We start from the raw sequence: 22,061 nt of genomic DNA on the forward strand, positions 1-22,061 counted from the left end.
AGCAAAGCGATTCAGTTGTACATATATTGATACATGTATTCATTCTTCTTCAGATTCTTTTCTTAGATAGCTTATCACAGAATATTGAGTAGAATTCCCTGTGCTATACAGTAGGTCCTTGCTGGTTATCTATCTTATATGTAGTAGTGTGTGGGACTGATTTCATAAGTGGTATATTAGTGAATATTTTGCTTTCCTACACGACTCTTGAAACTTCATAACTGCAAGAACTTGGATAGTGAATTCTCATGTAATGAGAACCCTCTGTATGTGTACTTTTATTACCTGTTTATACAACAAGAAGGAATATAAATCTTGGTCTGAATATCTTAAGATATATAAAATATATCTTGCTCAGGACCACATTATAAATGACTTTTTTTTTTAATGCAACGTAATACTGTACCAAGGTTGTAAGGGAGTTCCTTTTCATGTAGAGTCTCTCCAAGTACTGTAGTCCCTCATCTTTTAGTAACTCCAGTGGGAAATGCTGCAGATTCCTATAATTTAAGAACAAATTCTTGTGCTTTTCCAGCCTTGCCACAGAGATCGTCTTACAAAGTTCAGATGCCATGACTGAACATATCCCATCAGGCACACTGCAGCACTACATCTTGTCAAAACTGGTCCATTTCTAAAGAGAACAAAAAAATGGAAAATTATGATACTGCTAACAAACGTTGCCAAATAAACCAGTTAGTATATATAGCTATTTGCAGACGTTACAAAGAGAGTTCTACATCAATTCCTATATTTTTCTTTTATAACAACTAAATTTTCACACATATTTAGAAGATTAAATGAATAACTATTTAATAAAAATACTCTCACTATTTAAGCAATATTTACTACTTAGCAGAAATAGCCCTATTTGAAAAAAAATAGTTCTTGAACTTGAGATAGGAATCCCTATCTAAGAGAACAGAGACCAGTTTCATAACACGCAACCAAAGAAAGAGCTTAAAAAATTAGACACAGCAAAACCATTTCCTTCTTGAACTACCTCATTCTGTCTTTAGCTTAAAACATTTTAAAAATATTTAAATGTATATAATATAAAATATAACTAGATCACTTACAGCTTCATTTTCTTCACCTCTTGCTACCTAAATATTGTCCTATATTCTAATATTTTCTTTCTTTTATCTCTTTATTCTCTTTTCTTTCTTTCTTCTTAGCTTTGCAGATGATCAGAAGTAGCAAAGAAACAGGCCTGGGAACATAGAGTTTTACTTAATTATTTCAATGAAAGAAGAAATACTGCACTAGGAAATAAGAATCCTGTACTTTTCTATTACAATCTTTCTGGGCCTTAGTTGCCTAATATTAAATGGAGACGGCAATTTATTGGTAAGGGCCAGAACCCAGAACAGATTAAATTCCTTTCTAGCTCCAAATTGACAAGGATAGGAAGAGAAATAACATTTCCCATCTTATCAACTAGGCACAGGGCAGAAACAAACTTCACACCACTTACCACAAGAAGAAACAAACTCAGAGATTCAATAATTTGTCCAAGGTCAAACAGCTCATAAGGGAACAAGTATTTTTTTTTTCTTGGGCTGGGGAAGGGTGTCCAGTGGATTTCAAAGCCTGAAGCCTTTATACACACAGACTGACAGGATTCCACAGGATACTAAGAAAATGCTAAAACACTAAAAACAAGTTGAGCTTTGTTCAAAGATTCTACTCTGGTTCTCCTGGGCACCCTTTCTCAAACTCTCCAAAGAGAAGTACCTTTCAAAGAAAATGTTTTTTCTTAAGAAAAACTATTTTCGCTGGGAATTAATACCAAGTTAGTACAAAATGCAGTAACATAAGCTTTCAAGAAGCAGAGTTTTCTAACTTGTTGGTTGTTTTCTATTATTTCCAAACTCTTAATTCCCAACTAATAAGAAAGTATTTGCTATTTATATAAAAGGTCAGAGAATATGGAGTATTCAATTATATCCCCAATGCAACATGAGAGTCCAGTACCTTCCCATATTTATACTAGCTACTCACTTACCTATTTTTATGAGACATATTACTTGACTTTGAACAAGATACTCAATCTTTCCACATCTTAGTTCTCTCCCTGTAAAGCAAGGGGAACTAGGCTAGAAATAACATCGTTGATTGTATTTAGAAAGGGAAGCTTTCTGGGTAATTATTCACTGAAATAGTAAACTAGAAGCCGTTTAGATGTCTCACAAGCATCTCAAACTTAACACATTCAAAAAGAGTTTTTGATATTCATCACCAATCCAAATCTTCCCCAGTCTTTCCAACCACCAGGAAAGAGGAAGTCATGAATGATTCCTCCACCACCTCCAATCTATCACAAGGCGTATGGTTTCCATCTCCAAAATATACCTCAAATCTATCCACATCTCTCCATCTGCCCAAATGGAAAGCCACTGTCATCTCCTGCCTCGCCATATGTATTACTGGTCTCCCTGTGTCCACTCAAGTCATTTTGCAATACATTAATCACTTAGCTGGTAGCCTTTAAAAAAGTAAATCCAACTATGTCTGCCTCTCTTTCTCAGGTAAACTTGCTCCCTAGTCACATGCATTCTAAATAAACCCTTCAAAAGTTTATTAAGAAAAATCAAACTTACCAAGTATTGAGGGCTCTTCACAATCTGGCCCCACCCACTTCTCCAGCCTGGCAGCACCCTCCCTGGCTTCTCACCAAACTCCTGGGCTTTTCTAGTGCTTGAAAGTGCTAAACTCTTCATACCACTTCCTTCTCTCCTTTAGCCTTTGAAAGCACTGTCCCAACGCCCTTCACGTTTCAATGTAAAAATCACTTCCCCATCCCAAGCTAAATAAAGTCTTCTCTCTTACTCTTTCTTTGTAGGACTCTTCACAATTTGTAATCTATACATTTATTGGTGTATCTATCTATTGTCAATCTAGCCAACAGACTGTACCGTAAGCTCCTGAGGGCAGAGACCTTGCTGTTTTCTTTACATTTGTATACCTGCCTCTAGCACAAAACAGGCCCTCAAACAGCTGATGAACAACTGACAGTAGGACATGTGAGTAATATTGCAAGGTAGATTTTTTTTCACCTCTGATCAAAGGTCGGCTTGCAGATACTATATGCTGAGTGCGTGCTATGTGCAATAAAGATCTCTCAATCCTTAAAACTCTGCACTGCAATAAACATTATTTAGCCTATTTTATAGATGGGGAAACTGAGTTTCTCAGAGGGTAACTTGCCAGAATACCAACCCAGGTGTTCAAAGCCTGTGCACTGCTCTTACAAGGCAGACTTCCATGAACTTCAGTGGGGCCTGTGCGTCTTCCTATTATTATTTAAGTGGTAGGCAAAGTTTATACAAAGCTAAGACTACAAAGCAAAACCCACACTCCCTGATGGGAAGATCCAACAAGAGAATACAGTGTAACCTGACGGCTTTCCTTCTAATCCTGCTGAATCCTGATGGGTGGGATTGGTTGCCCTTAAGACGTCATTACACTCTGTTAAAATGCGTCTTGCTAGGAAGGCAGTTTGGGAGATGAAATCTAGACAAATGAAATCTGAAAGCTTCCAATAATAAATAATGGTAATGGTTTTCCGTATGCATTCACTGGCAATGCACAGCCTTTACCAGCATAATTTTCTTACACATATTCCTTTCACTACCTCTTATCTACGATTAAAATCAAATGGTATACTTAATATTAGCTGTATACAACTGCACCTGCATAACAGTTTTCTGACAGGTAAACACCAATCCACTCTGTTTATTATTTAAAGCAAACTAACCTTTCCATCTTAAGAAAATTCCACACATTTTAAAACAGGTGTGTTTTAAGGGAAAGGAGTCCCTTAGATTGACTTCCGTACTTAATTCAGTGGAATACCCACTCCAATTTCCTAATATTGTAGATTAATGAATTAAAACCCGCACATTAAAAGCATTTATTAAAGGTTATTTTCTCAGTACTGAAAAGAAGGCTGGCAGAAGTCTTAGGCAAAACACATGCCGTTTTGCCCGAGTTAACGAAACACTCTGGTCGTCAGAGTTTGGAAGCAGTGAGCCCAGTGGCAGGGATTTCACAGACCCGGTATCGGGATTCTCCGACCACCGAGGGAGAGGAGGGCCCGGCAGCTGTGGCGACCCGAGGCCCGGACGGGCCCGCTCGGGCCGGGGTCCACTCGCTGCAGCCAGGACGCTTCTGCCAGACCCGGCCTCGGGGCCGGGGGTCGGGCCAGAGGGCCTTGCTACGTGAGCCACCGAAATGGCGAAGTGCCACACTCACCTCGACCAGCAGAGCCAGCGCTCCCGGGCGCAGGGGCGCTGGACGGCAAGCCGGGACTCGGAGGGCGGGGCGGGGCGCCGGGAGGGGGACGGGGCGGGGCGCGGACGACGCGGGGCGGGACGGGGCGGAACCCTCACTTCAGAGGGCTGGGGGAAGACAGAGCGGAGGAGAGGAAGACGGAACCTCGCGATAATGCTCCACCGTTCTCGCGGTTTTTACGATAGATCGCACGAGAGGCTTGTTTTCCAAGCGATGTGCCTATTGGCCAACAATGTGGCTTCTCCGAGACTTGGCCCCGCCCCTGGCTCGGTCTTTGCTTCCGGCTCCGGCTTCCCGGTTTGCTAGTGGGATCAGCTTTTTGCTCAGAATTTTGAGGGGGTAGTTTAGCCGGCTCCAGCCTCAGGGACGGTCAGTAACTGATCAGTTCTTTCATTCATGCATTCACTGACGCAGTCCTCTCCTTCAATGCATACATTGAGAAATTACAACAGTAATAACACCAGTCGCTTTACTGTATACCGGGCAGCGTTCTAAGATCTGTGCATACGTTATCTCAACCCTCACAACAATCCTATGACACAGGTACTATTACTGTACTCGTTTGACGGATGAAAAACTTAGGTCAGGTAGGTTTATGTAATATGGCCAAGGTTAGTAACCAAGTAGTGAGCTTAAGCCCGGTATAAAAGAAGTCACTGCACGCTGGCAGGTCGTTCCAAGCGTGAGGCAGTAACCTAGTCTCTGCTCTTGAAATACCGTAGGTCTGCTGTGAGAAACAATCGTTAAAACGACAATAACAGCTGTGAGAAATAATCGTTAAAACGACAATAACAACTTTGTAAGTTAAATACTCTGGCAGTTCCTAGCATGACTGAGTCATCAATAAATATTAAATAAATATTTAAATATTTATATCAATAAATATTTCTTCAAATATCAATAAATATTTCTTCAAGACAGAACTTCCTATGTCAGCAGAAAGAGTCATCAAAGGAAGAGACCTTTATGATGATTAAAAAAAATCAAAGCATTGTTAGGGAACAACAAAAAATATTTTTTTAAGTACCTTGCTTGTTAACATGACAACTTTTCTTCTGAAATGAAGTTTTTAAAAAATTTCCTCTCATGAAACTACTGTTATTTATTGTTCTTTGGCAAGCTTGATGTTGATTATAATGTAGCAGTTCATTGTCAAGATATCCTGACTTTATAGATTTACGTTGGTTTATTTAATTACTGTTAGAGGTAAATAACCTAGAAAGCAGAGTTATATTAAATAAAAATAAGACCTATCTCAAAACAAAATATGAGTTATAATGAAATATTTACCAATTATCTATTTAGTAATCCTGGTCTTCAGAAGTTACTGAAGTATATGGATGGTATATGTCATGTACTTCTAAGACCTTTTATACAGGTTTCCAAATACTTAAGAATTTGTAGTACTAGAACTTTTTTGCTAGACTTAAAATGAGGAAATCTTCAGGTTATGTAAAAACAAAAATCTTTCGGTTATTAAAGATCAACCTAAATAATATATATTTGCTCCTAATATTGAAGAGTCACACATACAAAAAAGGCAACTATAGATAGAACAATTTTAAAAAAGTAATCAATGTTAGTCTCTTAGTTTTCATTTCTTAAAAAATGAAATATTTTAATGCATTAATTTGACATCTGATATTTGATCATGAAAAATGAACCATCTTAAAACAACTTCTGCCCTCTGAAGCTGACTCAAAAGTAGCCATGTGATTCTTCGTATTAGTATATTATCCTATGGCCACTCTTAAAAGTTCTCTAAATTTGTCAAGTGTCAGTTTCACATTTTGCCTCACTCAGAACAAGGGGGAGGGAATTCCCTGGCGGTCCAGTGGTTAAGATTTCCCTTTCCAATGCAGGGGGTGTGGGTTCTATCCCTGGTGGGGGAGGTAAGATACCACAGACCTCCTGGCCAAAAAACCAAAACATAAAACAGAAGCGATATTGTAACAAATTCAACGAAGACTTAAAAAAAGGAAAAAAAGTCCACATCAAAAAGGTCTTTAAAAAAAGGGGTGGGGGGTAATCCTCTAATACAAACTAGTGATTGGACAATCTTTGGCAAACTTTAACATCATCAGGCAGCGATACCACTTTAAGAAAATTCCAAGGAAAGGACAACCCCATTTTAAAATTCCCACCTCTGGCTCCCAAGGATTGGGTTGCAAACTTAGATAAAACACTATTCTCCACTCCCTATTGGTGCATGCTCTGTCATTCATTTTCCCTGGAATTTTGTGAGATAGTAAGTTGCTTTACGGGAAAAGGCTGTTCCAATTTAGTCTGGAATTGCCCTACTTTAGACTTTTTCTGGTTATCAATCTGTACAAAGAATCACCAAACTGATACAGCGTGGACCAAACTGATAAACCAGGCTGCCGAGACAACTGTGTAATTCGATCGAAAAAGAAACGGACAACCTCTCAAGCACATCGGGTAATTGACAAAGGATTTTACGACACAGTGAGAGATGTAAGAGTTAAACTTTTCTGATTTTTTTTTTTTTTGCTAGTTTTAAAGGAGTAAGTGTCAAAGGAAAAGTAGATAAAATGCTGGCATAATGTAAGAGTGGCAGGAAGAGAGTTTCAGAGGGTGTTTTTAGAAAGAACATTATTCGCAGATTAGCAATGGATTTTTGAATGGTAAAGGGAAAAGGTAGTAAGATTAATAATAGATTATTTTATACTCCAAAAAGCTGTGTATTTTTGTTGCTTTAATATGGATTTAGAGGAACACAGTAATATTATTGTAATTATTAGAGGAAATGAATATTTTTGTATGTATATTGTCTTACCTAGCATAAGACAATCCAGCTGTTAAAAGATATGAGAAAATTACCATCATCTTTGGACCCAAGTTTTGTGTATATTTGTAGATTCGGAGATCCAGGGACAGATATGCTAACAACAAAGGAAAACGTAATATTGGTATATGAAACAGAATCAGTAGGTAATGAATGTAAGGATAAATTCTTAAAAATGAAATCCAGCATTTATACTTTCAAAAATGATATTTTCACTAAAACTAAAATATAAAAGTTCAGGAAATACTGATAAATACTGATACTGATAAATGAGGATAATGTATATTAAAACATATTTGAAATAGCAACATTTTTTTAAAATCCAGCCCAATAAAAAATTCCAAAATATAGCATCTTAAAGAGTCTTCAAACATTAATTCAACTAGTAAATATAATACCTAGTAGCACATCTGTACCTCTACAAGGCCTAACTCAGAGTAGGTATGCAATAAATATTTCTTGAGGGTCCTCTGTTAATCCATATATGGGGATATAAAGTAATAAAATACAGTCTCTCAAGAAGCTCATACTCTAGCTGGGATAAAGAGACGCAAAAAGTTTAAATGAAGACTTCTGGATAGTTTTTGGTGCATAGATGACTGCTGTAGACCCTAGGTGCTTCAGGTGCTCAGATCAGTGTGAGCAGAAATATTCAGGGAGAGTTTCACAGTAGGGTTAAGACACATTTTGAGCTTCAGCAATGAGCAAACTTTCAGTAAATAGAAAAGAAAAGAAATGGCATCCCGGGTAGTGGGTGAGTTGTTAGCAAATATGTGCAGCCTAAAGAATAGAGAATAATTAGCTCTGACGCAGGAAAAGCTTCATGGGGACCTTGGTATAATAAAAAAATTTTTTTAAAGCATGAGAAGTTACACGAAAAGTCAAAATTGCCAGAATTAAGGAGTTTGGTCCTGCGTTTTAAAGGTAATATTTGAAACAGATAAAACTGACATTGCAAGAACAGAGACCAGAAGCTAAGGGGCTAAATACTATAAATAATGGAAGTGCAGACTGGTAACAGCCTCGTAAGACATTTTCTCCAGATAACTTCACATGGTTGAATAACATAAATCTTGATGCATTTCTTTCTATTCTTCTAAAGCATTGAGCTTATTTTTTGTTAAACACTACAAATATAAATTTTATTAGATGAGGTGTTAGTTGTGGTGTAATAAAACAGTAAAAGTAATTGTTTACATTGCATCAGTTCTTGCTCCTTTTCCCTCAGAATTTAACTGTTTCTTGGTTCTATTTAACTGAATTGAAGGAATTTCAACCCCCAAAAAAAGTTGTGACTGAAGAACACCATGGGAAGATGGGAGATATTTGTCCTCAGACTGTAGGCTTTCACTTGATCTGTTTCTCTGAGACAAAACTCAGTTCCATATCTCAGTGAGCTGCTACCATGTACCAGATGATATCCTTAGTGTTGGGCAAAAAAAGGTGAATCAAGAACCATCTCCTCCCAAAAAAGCTTCAGGGATACCAAGCAGGGTATTTGTCTCCTGCTTCAAAATTTGCTTCAAAGAACCTGAAGGTCATCTATTTAAATTTTTTTTAATTGGAGTATAATTGCTTTACAGTGTTGTGTTAGTTTCTGCTATACAATGAAGTGACTCAGCTATATGTATACATATATCCTCTCCCTCTTGGACTTCCCACCCACACCCCCCACACCCACATCCCTCCCATCTAGGTCATCACAGAGCACAAAGCTGAGCTCCCTGTGCTATACAGCAGGTTCCCACTAGCTATCTGTCTTACTATTCTAAATTCTTGATCAGTGGTTCTTAATCGGATAGATGGAGAAGGAGGTTATCTCTAGCTGTGGAAAAGAATGCTGAGAAAAAGTCCCCTGATGACAAATGTGGCAGACTGCAGTGCTCACCATATATTCCATTTACTCCCCTGGATATCTAGCCCTCTTTGGAGTTAGGGAGCAATTGAAATATTAGCAGAAGTGAGGTGGGTCACTTAAAGGCAATGGTAGTGAAAAGCCCATACACAGTTTTTCAATCTCTGTTAGTCTACCATGACTCCTGTTGATGTACGGTTAAACCTTAGTCAGCCTGGATCTCTGAAAGACTGTGGATCAGACATTGCCACTCTCCACCTCCATCTCCACCCCCACTAAATCAAGTGTCTGTAGCATGTAGGAGTTAGTATCTTACCTCATTATAGCCTAACTGATCCTGACTACCTAAGCGCTTATCAGCTTTTCCCCTGGGGATATCGGCATTTCATTTCTTTCAGTTTTCTTAAGAAAAAAATGCCCTAATCAACTGAGTTTCATCTATCAGGTAGATGTACGTTTGGGGGAAAATCACACTATAAAGATGGTTTAATTGTTCATCCAATAAACATTTATTGAGGCCTATTAGGTGTCAGGCAATAATGCCATGTGACCCATCTATTCGTAGAGCCAGAATGTTAAGATTGATTTACAAAATTTTTGGAGCCTCTACCATATTGTCTTTGGGAATCAGTGCTGCCCTATCTTATGAAAGTCTTGTAGTTATAAGATGTATAAAAGTCAGAATTACGTATAAAACTGCATGGTGGTTTAATAGCTATTTTTTAATAGCTTTAGTAAGGTATAATTTACATACCATAAGATTCACTCACTTTAACGATATAACTCAATGATTTTTATAGAAAATTTACAGAGTTGTGTAACTATCACCACATTCCAATTTTAGAAAATGTCCATCACCGTAAAAAGATACCTCATGCCCATTTGCAAGCACTTCTCATTCCTACCCCCAGCCCAGGCAATCAATAATAAAATTTCTGTCTCTATAGATTTGCCTTTTCTGGATATTTAATACATTAATGCAAATGGAATCATACAATATGTGGTATTTCGCATCTGGCTTCTTTCACTCAGCATGATGTTATTGAGGTTTATCCATGTTGTAGTATGTGTCAGTTCTTCATTCCTTTTGTTTTTTAATTGAAGTATAGTTGGTTTAGAATATTATACTAGTTTCAAGTATACAACATAGTGATTCAATATTTTCACAGATTATACACTCCATTTAAAGTTCCTACAAAATAATGGCTATATTTCTCTGTGCTGTACAATATAACCTTGTTGCTTATTTGTTTGGTACATAGTAGTTTGTATCTCTTAACCCCATACCCCTATCTCACTCCTCCCCTCTTCCCTCTCTCCACTGGTAACCATTAGTTTGTTCTCTATATCTCTGTGTCTGATTCCATTTTGTTATATTAATTCAATTCTTTTATTTTTTTAGATTCCACATGTAAGTTATAACCAGTATTTGTCTTTGTCTGACTTATTTCACTAGGCATAATACCCTGTAGGTACATCCATGTTATTGCAAATGTCAGAATTTTATTATTTTTTATGGCTGAGTAATAATCCATTGTATGTGTATATATATATATGTGTATATATATATATATACATATATATATATATATATATATATAAATCACATATTCTTTATACATTGATCTGTTGATGGTTGCTTCCAAATCTTGGCTGTTGTAAATAATGCTGCTATGAACATTGGGTGCATGTATATTTTGTTTTATTTTCTTCACATATATGAGTGAAATTATTGCTGGATCATATGGTAGTTCTATTTTTAGTTTTTTGAGGAACCTCCATACTGCTTTTCATAGTGGCAATTTATTCTCACCAATAATGTATAAGGATTCCCTTTTCTCTGCATCCCTGTCAACATTTGTTATTTGTGGTCTTTCTGATGATAGCCATTCTGACAGGTGTGAGGTGATATTTCATTTGTATTTGATATGCATTTTTTGATGATTAGTAATGTGCATCTTTTCATGTGCCTGTTGGCCATCTGTATGTCTTCTTTGGGAAAATGTCTATTCAGGTCTTCTGCCCATTTTTTAGTTGGGTTGTTTGTTTTTATTGAGTTATGTGAGCTTGTTATATATTTTGGATAGTAACCCCTTATTGATCATAGCATGTGCAAATATTTTCTCCCATTCAATAGGCTGTCTTTCATTTTGTCAATGGTTGTCTTTGCTGTGCAAAAGCTTTTAAGTTTAATTAGGTCCCATTTGTTTACTTTTGCTTTTACTTCTTTTGCCTGAGGAGACAGATCCAAAAACAATATTGCTACAATTTATGTCAAAGAGTGTTCTGCCTATGTTCTCTTTTAGGAGTTTTATGATTTCAGGTCTTACATTTAGGTCTTTAATCCATTTTATTTTTGTATATGGTGTGAGGAAATGTTCTTGTCTCATTTTTTGACATGTAGCTGTACAGTTTTCCCAGCACCACTTATTGAAAAGACTGTCTTTTCTCCATTGTGTATTCTTGCCTCCTTTGTTGTAGATTAATTGACCATAAGTGTGTGGGTTTATTTCTGGGCTCTCTATTCTGTTCCATTAATCTATGTGTCTGTGCCAGTATCTTGCTGTTTTTATTCCTGTAGCTTTGTAGTATTCTGAAGTCAGAAGTGTGATAACTCCAGTTTGTTCTTTTTTCTCAAGATTACTTTGGCAATTTAGGGTCTTTTGTTGTTCCACATAATTTTTAGGATTATTTGTTCTAGTTCTATGAAAAATTTCATGGGTATTTTGATAGAAATTACATTAACTGTGGAGATTGCTTTGGGTAGTACGGACATTTTAACAGTATCAATTCTTTGAATCCAAGAACACAGGATATCTTTCCATTTCCTTCATCAAGGTTTTATAATTTTCAGAATTTAAGTCTTTTACCTTTTTGGTTATGTTTATTCCTATGTATTTTATTCTTTTTGATGCAATTTTAAATGGGATTGTTTTCTTGCTTTCTCTTTCTGATTATTAGTATAAAGAAAAGCAACAGATTTCTGTATATTAATCTTGTGCCATGCAACTTTGCTGAATTCACTTATTAGTTCTAATAGTTTTTTCAGTGGAGACTTTAGGGTTTTCTATGTATAGTATCATGTCATCTGAAAATAGTGACAGTTTTGCTTCTTCCCTTCCAGTTTAGATGCCTTTTTTGTTTCTTGTTCCTCTCTGATTGCTATGCCTAGGGCTTCTGATACTATGTTAAATAGAAGTGGTGAGAGTGGGCATCTTTGTCTTGTTGCTGATTTTAGAAGAAATACTTTCAGCTTTTCACCAATAAGTATGATGTTAGCTGTGGGTTTGTCATAAATGGCCTTTATTATGTTGAGATATGATACCTCTATAACAGCCTTGGTGAGTGTTTTTATCATGAATGGATGTTGAATTTTGTCAAATGCTTTTTCTGTGTATATTGAGGTTATCATGTGATTTTTATTCTTTCTTTTATTAATGTGGTATATCAGATTGACTGATATATAAATATTGAGCCATCCTTACATCCCTGGAACTAATCCCACTTGCTCATGGTGTATGATCCTTTTTATATATTGTTGAATTTGGTTTCCTAATATTTTGTTGAGGATTTTTGCATGTATAGACATCAGATATATTAGCCTGTAATTTTCCCTTTTTGTACTATCCTTGTCTGGTTTTGGTATCAGGGTAGTGGGAGACTCAAGGAATGAATTTGAGAGTGTTCTGTCCCCTTCAGTTTTTGGAGTAGTTTAAGAAGGATGGGTATTAGCCTTTCTTTATATGTTTGGCAGAATACCCCTGTGAAGCTGTTCAGTCCTGGACTTTGGTTTTTTGGGAGGTTTTTTTTATTATTATTACAAATTCAATATCTCTACTAGTGATTGGTCTGTGCAGATTATCTATTTCTTCCTGTTTCAGTTTTAGCCAGAGGTGTGTTTCTAGAAATTAGTACATTTCTTCTAGATTATCCAATTTTTTGGCATATAACTGTTCATATTAGTGTCATAATTTTTTTTGTATCTCTGTGACATCAGTTGTTCTTTTCTTTCATTTCTTGCTTTGTTTATTGGGGGCCTTTCTCTTTTCTTCTTGATGACCATGGCTAAAGGTTTATCAATTTTATTTATCTTTTTTAAAAAAACAGCTCTTGGTTTCATTGATCTTTTCTATTTTTGTCTCTATTTTATTTCCTCTCTGATCTTTATTATTTTCATGTTCCTGCTGACTTCAGGCTTCCTTTTTTTTTTTTCTAATTCCTTTAGATGGGAAATTAGATTCTTTGAGATTTTTCTTGTTTCTTGAGGTAGGCTTGTATCACTGTAAACTTCCCTCTTAGAACTGCTTTTGTTGCATCCCATAGATTTTGGAAAGTTTTGTTTCCATTTTCATTTGTCTCAAGGTATTTTCTGATTTCCTTTTTGACTTCTTCAATGACCCACTGAATTTTTAGTAGTACATTGTTTAGTCTCCATATGCTTGTGCTTTTCCCATTGTTCTTCCTGTAGTTGATTTATAGTTTCATACCATTGTGATTGGGAAAATGCTTGAGATAATTTCTATCCTCTTAAATTTGTTGAAACTTGTTTTGTGGCCTAGCATATGGTCTATCCTGGAGAACATTTCCTGCACACTTGAAAAGAATGCGTATTCTGGTGTTTTGGGATGGAATGTCCCGTAGATATCTCTAAAGACCAACTTGTCTGTGGTGTCATTTAAGACCACTGTTGCCTTATTGATTTTCTGTCTGGATGATCTGTCCATGGATGTAAGTGGGGTGTTAAAATCCCCTCTTATTATTGTATTATTGTCAATTTCTCCCTTTATGTCTGTTAATATTTGCTTTATATATTTAGGTGCTCCTGTATTGGGTGCATATGTGTTAACAAGTATAATATCCTCTTCTTGTATTTTTCCCTTTATCATTATATAATGCCCTTGTTTGTCTTTTGTCATAGACTTTGTTTTTAAATCTATTTTGTCTGATACAAGTTTTGCTGTCTCCACTTTCTTGTTCCATTTGCATGAAATATCTTTTTCCATTTGCTCTCTTTCAGTCTATGTGTGTCTTTAGCTCTGAAGTGAGTCTCTTATAAGCAGCATATAGATGATCTTGCTTTATTATCATCAGCCACTCTATGTCTTTTGATTGGAGCATTTAGTCCATTGACATTTAATCATTGATAGGTATGTACTTATTTCCACTTTATTAATTTTTTTTCCAGTTGTGTTTGTAGTTCTCTGTTTATTTCTTCTTTTTTTGTTTCTTCCCTTGTGGTTTGATGATTTTCTTTATTGGTAGGCTTGTATTCCTTTCTCTCTAGTTTTTGTGTATCTACTATAGGTTTTTTTTTTTTTTTTTTTTTTTGCGGTACGCGGGCCTCTCACTGTTGTGACCTCTCCCGTTGCGGAGCACAGGCTCCGGACGTGCAGGCTCAGCGGCCATGGCTCACGGGCCCAGCCGCTCCACGGCATGTGGGATCTTCCCGGACCGGGGCACGAACCCGTGTTCCCTGCATCGGCAGGCGGACTCTCAACCACTGCGCCACCAGGGAAGCCCTCTACTATAGGTTTTTGATTTGTGGTTACCTATATATATGTTGACCTATAACTATATCTACTTGTTTTTAAAAAGGTAGTCCTTTAAGTTCAAATGCATTCTACAAGATCTACAGTTTTTACTCTCCCTCCACCCCAACATTTTGGGTTTTGATGTCATATTTTACATCTTCATTTTTATCCCTTTACTGATTATTGTCATTATAGTTGATTTTACAATTTCTTTGTCTCCTGATCTTCATACTACCTTATTTAAGTGGTTGATCCTCAGCCTTTACTATACATTTGCCCTTACTAGTGGTATTTTTCCTTTCCTATAGATTCTTACTTCTTGCTATAACTTTTTCTTTTCCATTTAGAGAAGACCTTTTAACATTTCTTTTAGGGTAGGTTTAGTATTGATAAACTCTTTCAGTTTTGCTTGTCTGAGAAGTTCTTTATCTCCCCTTCAATTCTAAATGATAATCTTGCTGGGTAGAGTATCCTAGGGTGCAGATTTTTCCCTTTCAGCACTTTGAGTATATCACACCACTCCCTTCTGGCATGCAAAGTTTCTTCAGAAAAATGAACTGATTAGTCTTATGGGGGTTCCATTGTATATGACTCTTTGTTTTTCTCCCGCTGCTTTAGAATTCTCTCTTTAAATTTTGCCATTTTCATTATGTTATGTCTTGGTATAGGTCTGTTTGGGTTCATCTTGTTCGGGACCCTCTGTGCTTCCTGTACTTGAATATCTGTTTACTTCTTCAGGTTTGGAAAGTTTTCAGCTATAATTTCATGAAATAAATTTTCAACCCCCTTCACTCTCTCTTCTCCTTCTGGGAACCCTGTAATGCAAACATTGGTAACATTAATGTTATCCCAAAGGTCCCTTAAACTGTTCTCATTTTATGAATTTGTTTTTCTTTTAGCTGTTTGATTGGGTGATTTACATTATTCTATTCTATTTACATTATTCTATCTTAAATTGTTCTATCTTCCACTTACGCATTCTTCTGTATCACCTAGTCTCCTATTAATTCCTTCTAGTGTGTGTTTCATTTCAGTTATTGTACTCTTCAGTTCTGACAGGTTCTTTTTTATATTTTTCTAGTTCCATGTTAAAATTCTCACTGTGTTCATCTATTCTTTATTCAGTTAGCATTCTTATTACCAATGCTTTGAATTCTTTATCTGGTGAATAGTTTATATCTATTTCTTTCTTTTTTGGCTGAGTTGGGTCTTCATTGCTGCATGCAGGCTTTCTCTGGTTGTGGCGAGTGGGGGCTACTCTTAGTTGCAGTGCACAGGGTTCTCGTTGTGGCTTCTCTTGTTGCAGAGCACAGGCTCTAGGCATGCAGGCTTCAGTAGTTGCAGCATGCGGGCTCAGTAGTTGTGACCTGTGGGCCATAGAGCACGCGGGCTTCAGTAGTTGCAGCGCATGGGCTCAGTAGTTGCAGTGCGCAGGCTCGAGGGTGCACAGGCTTCAGTAGTTGTGACGCACAGGCTCAGTAGTTGTGGCTCACGGGCTCCAGGCTCAGTAGTTGTGGCACACAGGCTTAGTTGCTCCACAGCATGTGGGATCTTCCTGGACCAGAGATCGAACCCACGTCCCCTGCATTTGCAGGCAGATTGTTGACCACTGCACACCAGGTAAGTCCCCCATATCTGTTTCTTTAGTTGTTTTTTCAAGGGTTTTCTCTTGCTCTTTCAATTATGACAAATTCCCGTGTCCTCTCATTTTGCTTAACTTTCTCTATTTCTATGAAATTAGGTGAAATAGTAACCTATTGTAGTCTTGAAGGGGTGTCCTTATGTGGAAGCATCCCTATACAGTCTGCATGTCCCCAGTGGCCTTGGTGGGAGAGCGGGATTTGGCATGAACACAAGTCATGTCTTTCCTCAAGGTGAACTGGCAGCTATCGCCTTGGTAGAAGGTGGGGCTGGAGATGGAGGGGCTAGAGCCAGAGCCAGGTGTGAGCTGAGGCTTCCCCTCTGCCCAGTGGCTTTTACCACCATATTGGGGTTGTGGGTGGGTGTCAATTCCTGAAGGAGAAACCCTGAGGCTCGGGCCCAAGCTGCCTCAGTTCCCTTCAAGTGTGTGCTCTCCTCCCTCCCAGCACTGGCACCACTGCCCCAGAGGGAAGCTGTACTGGAGCAAGAGGGGCTGGTGTGGTCACTCGACATGTGTCAGGGCACAGGCTGTGGCAGTCCATCTGGGGTCAGAGATCTGGACTGATTTTGATGTGTTGCCTGTGTAAGCAGCAGGAATGGCTGCCCCTGCCCTGTTAAGATGCCACCTCAGGCCCAAGACTCCTTTGTCTCTCACAGCTGGGCTGTCCCCATAACCTCAGCCACCCCTGCCCTAGTATGGAGATAGATGCACCACAGAGCAGGCAGGGCCTGTGTGGGGTCTCAGCATGTGTCGGGGTTTGAACTGTGGTGGTCCAGCCACAGACAGAGACACGACTTTTCTGATGAGCTACCTTTAGCACCAGCAGTGGCTGCCCCTGCCCTCTAGTTGCTGCTTCAGGTCTGAGCCAAGTTTGAGTCTCACAGCTAAGCTCCCAAGCAGCACTCACTCAGCTCAGGCTGTGGTGCACACCATGGTAATCATGGGAAACCAACGAGTCACTTGCACAGCCCTCAGTCTGCTCCCTCTCCCCTGCCTTGGGAGCAATCAAGTGGGCACATGATACTCGTGAGTGGAATTCAGACTTCCCACAGCCTTCCTGTTAGTCCCACTGGCATTCCAACCAGTCATGGGGACTTGTCTTCCCTGTGTCAGACCCCAGGGTTGGGGCACCCAATATGTTGCTCAAACCACTCACTCCCCAGGGAAGATCTCCACTTGTGTAATCTCCCTTTTCCTCTGAATCTCCTCCCAGGGGCACAGGTACTGACCTGATCTCATTTCTTCTCTTCTTGCCTGATTCCGTGTGGATTTTTCTTACAGCCATGGTTGTACATGAGTCTTTTTGCCAGTCTGCAGTTAGTTTTCAGTGAGAATTGTCCACATTTAGATGTATTTTTGATGTATTTGTGGGGGGAGGTGAGTTCTGTGTCCTCCTACTCCACCATCTTGATCAGTTCCCTCCTCATTCCTTTTTATTGCAAAATAATATTCCATTACATGGATACTACCACATTTGTTTTATCCACTCACCAGTTGATGAGCATTTGGATTGCTTTCAGTTTTTAGCTATTGTAAATAATAGTGCTATGGAGATATTCACAAGGTTTTGTGTGAATGTGCTTTTAGTTCTCTTGGGTATATACCTAGGAGTGGAATTGCTGAGTCATATAGTAACTCTGTGTTTAACTTTTTGAAGAATTATGCAATTGCTTTCTAAAGTGAATGCATAATTTTACATTCCACCAGTGTTGAATGAGGGTTCCAACTTCTCCAGATCTTCACCAACACCTCTAAATGTCTGTCTTTTTGCTTATAGTCACTCTGGTTGTTGTGAAGTGGTTCTCATTATAGTTTTGATTTGCATTTTCCTAATGACTTATAATGGTACCTTTTCATGTGCTTGTTGGCCATTCATATATCGTCTTTGTAAAATATCTATTCAAATCTTTTGCCTATTTTTTAATTGGGTTATTTGTTGTCTTATTATTGAGTTGTAAGTGTATTCTAGATAAAAGTCCTTTATCGGGTATATGATATATTTGCAAATATTTTGTCCTATTTTGTGGGTTGTCTTTTAGAGCAATGAAAGTTTTTAATTTTAATAGAGTCCTATTTATCTATTTTTTTCCTTTTATCCCTTGTGCCTTTGGTGTCATATCTAAGAATATTTGCCTAACCCAAGCTCATGCATAGTTTTATGTTTTCTGAAAGTTTTATAGTTTTAGCTCTTACTTTTATGTCTGTGATCCAGTTGGAGTTAATTTTTGTGTATGGTGTGATGTAAGGCTCCAACTTCATTCTTTTGCATGTGCCTATCCAATTGTTTCAACACCATTTATTAAAAGGGATATTTTTTCCTAATTGATTTATCTTGGCATGCTAGTCAAAAAATAGTTGACAGTAAATGTAAGTGTTTATTACTGGATTCTCAATTCTATCCCATTGAACTCTATGTCAGTTCTTATGTCAGCACCACACTCTTTTGATTATTGTAGCTTTGTAGTAAGTTTTTAAAATGGGCATTGTGATTCCTCCAAGTTTGTTCTTCTTTTTCAAGATCATTTTAGCTATTCTAGGTCTCTTACATTACCATATGAATTTAAGGTCAAATTCTGGGGGGGGAAAGGCAGCTGGAATTTTGATAGAGATTACATTAAATCCATAGATCAATATTTAGGGAGTATTGCTGTCTTAATATTATTAAGGCTTCTAGTCCATGAACATGGAATGTCTCTCCATTTATTTAGATCTTCTTTGACTTCTTTCAATAATGTTTTCCAGAGTGAAAGTCTTGTACTTTTTTGTTAAATTTATCCTAAGTATTTTATTCTTTTTGATGCTATTGTGAATGAAAATTTTTTCTTAATTTCATTTTCAGATTGACAGAAATACAATTTTTGTTTCTTTTGTATCCTACAACCTTGCTGAAATTGGTAGTTCTAATAGGGTTTTACTGTTGTTTTCATTTTGTTTTTTATTTTGTTTTTCTGTGTGGATCCCTTAGGATTTTCTACACAGAAGATCATGTCATCTAATAATAAAGTTTTATGTCTTCCTTTCTGATCTGCATACCTTTTATTTCTTTTCCTTGCCTTATTGCACTGGCTAGAACATCCGTTAAAATCTTGAATACAAGTGGTGAGAGTAAACATCTTTGCCTTGTTTCCAACCTTAGGAAGAAAGCATGCAAACATTCAGTGTTAAGTGTGATGTTAGCCTTAAATTTTTAAAAATCAAGCCTTTTATCAGGTTGAAGAAGTTTTTATCATAAGTGGGTGTTGGATTTTGCCAAATAATTTTTCTGCAGCTATTAAGATGATCATGCAGTTTTTTTCCTCTATTCTATTAATAATGGTGTAGTACATTAATGATTTCAGATGTTAAACAAACCCTGCATTCCTGGGATGAATCTCCCTCAGTCATAGGGTATAATCCTTTTTATATGTCACTAGATTTCATTTGCTAATATTTTGTTGAGGATTATTTTGTGTCCATATTTACCAAGGGTATTGGTTTGTTGTTTTCGTGGGTTATCTTTGTCTGGCTTTGGTATCAGGATAACACAGGCTTCAGTTTCAGGATAATACTGGCTTAGTAGAATAAGTTGGAAAGGGTTCCTCCTCTTTTTTCTGATAGAGTTTGCAAAAGGTACACATTATTCTTTTCTTGAAAGGTTTAGTAGAATTCACAAATGAAGCTATCTGGGCCTGGGTTTAACTTTGTATGAATATTTTCAGTTACTAATTTATTTATTTGTTATAATTCTATTCTGATTTTTTATTTCCTTTTCATTCAGTTTTGGTATTTTGTATCTTTATAGGGTGTTTTTCCATTTCACAGCTTTTTGATGCCTCAGCTTACATATTGGCAAAGTTGGTGTTTAACTAGTACACTCTCATACAGTCATAACGGTTGTTATTTCCTAGGAGCCAGTAACCTCCTCAAGCCTCCCTACAGCTCCCCACAAGTCAGCACCCAAAGGTTAACACCTGGAACAGCAGGGAACATTCAGAACCCAGCTCCAGCATAGTTGCCATCTATACGGATTAGTTGGTCCTCCTGCTATACCAGTTATTAAATTTTTAAATATCACCTCTTGGAAGTGGAAGACTGAGACCCCGCTTCAGACCTCTACTTCCTCCCACTTTGATCTGGTGCTGATCATGTGCTTCAGCATTCTACTGGGCAGGTCTGGCAGAAGAAATAGTATCAATTGATTGGGTATGTCTGACTGGCAGTTGTGGGCCAGTGGATTGAGAGGCCTGGGAAGCTGAGCCCAAGAGGGTAATGTGTGGGCCTGGGCTGATTTCTACTGAAAATTTAAATCCCAGCTATGGCTCTCTCATGCCCCTTTGTAATCTCTCCATCCCGCCCCTCCCCACATCTCCTCCTTGCCCCACCACTTTGCCATCTCACACCCTTCAGGTTGAGACAACCACTGATCTAGTCACTAAACACTGATGTCCATTTCCTAGAATTTTATATAAATAGACTCATACTGTATGTACTCTCTTTGGTCTGGCTTCTTGGACTTAGTATAACTTTTTATTTTTTTTTTCCTGTGGTACGCAGGCCTCTCACTGTTGTGGCCTCTCCCACTGTGGAGCACAGGCTCCGGACGCGCAGGCTCCACAGCCATGACTCACAGACCCAGCCGCTGCGCGGCATGTGGGATCTTCCCGGACCGGGGCACGAACCCGCGTCCCCTGCATTGGCAGGCGGACTCTCAACCACTGTGCCACCAGGGAAGCCCAGCATAACTATTTTGAGATTCATTCATGTTGTAGCATATCTGTTCCTTTTTATTGCTGAGTAATATTTCATTATATAGCTATACCAGTTTGTTTATCCATTTAACTATTGATGGACATTTGGGTTGTTTCTAGTTTGGGGCTATTAGAAAGAAAATTCCTATGAACATTTGTACATAAGTCTTTGTATGGATATATGCTTTCATTTCTTTTGTGTAAATTCCTAGGAGTGAAATGGACAGATCATAACTTACTAAGAAACTGCCAAGCTGTTTACCATAGTGGTTGTACCATTTTACATTCCTACCAACACATATGAGAGTTCTAGTTGTTCCACCTCCACATCAGTACTTAATACAGACTTTTAATTTTTAGTTATTTTAATTGTTATGAGTAGTATCTCACTGCATTTCCCTAATGACTAGTGATGTTGAGCATCTTTTAATGTGCCTATTTGTTACTGATATATCTTCTTTGATGAAATGTGTGTTAAAATATTTTGCCTATTTTATAGTGAGCTGTTTGTTTTCTTATTATTGAGTTTTGAAAATTCTTTATATATTCAAGATACAAGTCCTTTATTAGATACATATTTTGTAAATATTTTCTCCCAGCCCATGACTTGTCTTTTTATCCTCTTCACAGTTTCTTATGAAGAACAGACATTTTTAATTTTTGAAGTCCAATTTGTCACTTTGTTCTTTTTATGAATTTTTGTGTGTCATATATATGTAATCTTTGCCTAGTCCAAGGTCACATAGATTTTCTTATAGAAGTCTGTGTTTCATTTTAAGTTAATTCTTGTACATGCTGTGAGGTATGGATCAAAGATTTTTATTTTGTTTTGTTTTGATTTTACACGTGAACATCCAGTTGTTATAGCACCATTTGTTGAACAGACTATGAATTGCCTTTGCAGCTTTGTCAACAATCAATTATTTATGTATGCAGGCATCCACTTTTGGACGCTCCATTCTGTTCCATTCATCTATTTGTCTATCTTGACAGCAATACCAAACTGCCTTGGTTACTGTAGCTTTATAATAAATCTTGATAAAAAGTTGTGTTTGTCCTCTGACTTTGTTCTTTTACAAAGTTGTTTTGGGTGTTCTAGGTCCTTTGAATTTTCATATGAACTTTAGAAACAGTTTGTTGATTTCTATTTAAAAAAAGAAATGCAGGGCTTCCCCGGTGGCGCAGTGGTTGGGAGTCCGCCTGC

At 37.6% G+C, this 22,061-nt stretch overlaps 2 protein-coding genes across 4 annotated transcripts in view; one reads left to right on the forward strand and one right to left on the reverse strand.

Annotated features, from left to right (window-relative positions):
* The window catches only part of LRRC28 (leucine rich repeat containing 28), a 198,006-nt gene extending 193,619 nt beyond the window's left edge, over positions 1-4,387 (reverse strand). Inside the window, exons 1-2 of one of the 2 annotated variants that reach the window (XM_081228562.1) lie at positions 4,258-4,387; positions 407-634 (exon numbers count right to left, since the gene is read on the reverse strand). In XM_081228562.1, coding sequence (XP_081084688.1) covers positions 407-574 — 168 coding nt within the window. In that variant the 5' untranslated portion in view covers positions 575-634; positions 4,258-4,387. Of the gene's footprint in view, positions 1-406; positions 635-4,257 lie in introns of those variants that run through there. The other variant, XM_081228563.1, reaches the window with a different exon arrangement.
* Positions 4,388-6,543: 2,156 nt separating this feature from the next.
* Positions 6,544-22,061, forward strand: part of TTC23 (tetratricopeptide repeat domain 23) — a 114,728-nt gene continuing 99,210 nt past the window's right edge. For both annotated transcript variants that reach the window (XM_081228560.1, XM_081228561.1), the window contains exon 1: positions 6,544-6,771. The gene's annotated coding sequence lies outside the window, so the exon portion shown is untranslated. The remainder of the gene's footprint in view (positions 6,772-22,061) is intronic.

This window comes from Mesoplodon bidens (genome assembly GCF_964165515.1).
Source record: "Mesoplodon bidens genome assembly, chromosome: 3".
Lineage (NCBI taxonomy): Eukaryota > Metazoa > Chordata > Mammalia > Artiodactyla > Ziphiidae > Mesoplodon > Mesoplodon bidens.